General features: G+C 36.1%; 1 protein-coding gene across 1 annotated transcript in view; it reads left to right on the plus strand.

Moving 5' to 3' along the window:
• Positions 1-1,001: 1,001 nt before the first annotated feature.
• LOC105501585 (zinc finger protein 85-like) overlaps positions 1,002-1,356 on the plus strand; it is a gene marked incomplete at its 5' end in the record, with an annotated part of 1,919 nt that continues 1,564 nt past the window's right edge. The window contains one exon of the mRNA XM_011927571.1: positions 1,002-1,136. Within this exon, the coding sequence (XP_011782961.1) occupies positions 1,002-1,136 (135 nt within the window). The remainder of the gene's footprint in view (positions 1,137-1,356) is intronic.

The raw sequence follows: 1,356 nt of genomic DNA on the forward strand, positions 1-1,356 counted from the left end.
CAAACTCTGTTTGGGGCTTCAGCTCTGAAGGCTGTGAGACCCCTGATTTCCCACTCCACACTCTGTATTTCTGTGTGTGTGTCTTTAATTCCTCTAGTGCTGCTGGGTTAGGGTCTCCACAACCGAGCTGGTCTCGGCATTAGTTAACAGATTTCTACTTCTCTAACTTCACTTGGATATTAATATGTTAATTAATAGACTTCTACTTCTTTAGATTCACTTTCATTTTGGTCCTTTGATTTAGCCGTATTTTTTGGTTACTTTGATGTTTTGTGGTTTTGTTGATATTTTGACCAAGTAAGAAACAGCTACCTATTCCATTTTTTATGGAATGAATTTTTACAGATGAAAACTGATACCCATCAGGCACTCTAGTCATTCTGGGAAATTCTTCAAACAGTTGTCAGGATGTGTCTTCTCTGGACTACTGTGTGTATTTTCCTATTAAAAAGATTTGCCTTTTTTTCTCTTAAGAGCCTTTAATATCTCCCTTTGGTGAGTGTCATAGTCACTACTTTCTTTCTGTTGTGGAAATAAGCATTCATCTTTGTTCTCAGTTGACCCGACATGTCGTTTCAACTATATCACCATTTCTTCAGTACCACATATTAAAGGAAGCAATGAACAATTTTTAGCCCCAGAATAACCCAGAACTTTGGACATATGTTTTGCTCCTTTTTTTTATCTGCTGAGGGCAAAACAGAATGTGAAAAATTTCTGTGTAACTGCACTGTGCTGTGGTGCACAAATACAACAAATTTTCTTCCTTCTAAATGTGACCATTCTTGGCCTTGTGTTCACCTAGGCGCTGCAAACTCAACTGGCTTTAGTCACGCTAATATATTTAAGTTCATGTATCAATTGAGAAAACAAAGGGACCTCAAGTTTTGATTCAACTATCATGGTGTTCTCAACGTGGTATAATTTTGTATATTACATTTATAAAGTATTTTCACCTGAATTTAGTAATTGGCATTTTTAAAACTTTTGGTATCTTTCAGATATATTTTCTCATGATACTCAAGGCCTCTTGAGAAAAAAGCGCATGGAAGCATCATTCCAAAAATTGATATTGGATAGATATGGGAGCTGTGGCCCTCAGAATTTACACTTAAGGAAAGAGTGGGAAAGTGAGGGTAAGTATGGCAGTCACAACGGATGTTGTGATGGACATACAAAATGAGGCACAACTACCTATAACAAAAGCATCACTGCTATAAGAGATCAAAAACAAAAAACTCCATCTATGTCAGTTGCTTTTTCTAATCCATGTGTTTCTGCAACTAAATGTCAACATCAATTTTTGAAACATACCTTTTCTTTGAAAGAAAATTTGGAAAATCTGAATAGTGACTT

The sequence above is a fragment of the Colobus angolensis genome, unplaced genomic scaffold, assembly GCF_000951035.1.
Source record: "Colobus angolensis palliatus isolate OR3802 unplaced genomic scaffold, Cang.pa_1.0 Scaffold729, whole genome shotgun sequence".
Lineage (NCBI taxonomy): Eukaryota > Metazoa > Chordata > Mammalia > Primates > Cercopithecidae > Colobus > Colobus angolensis.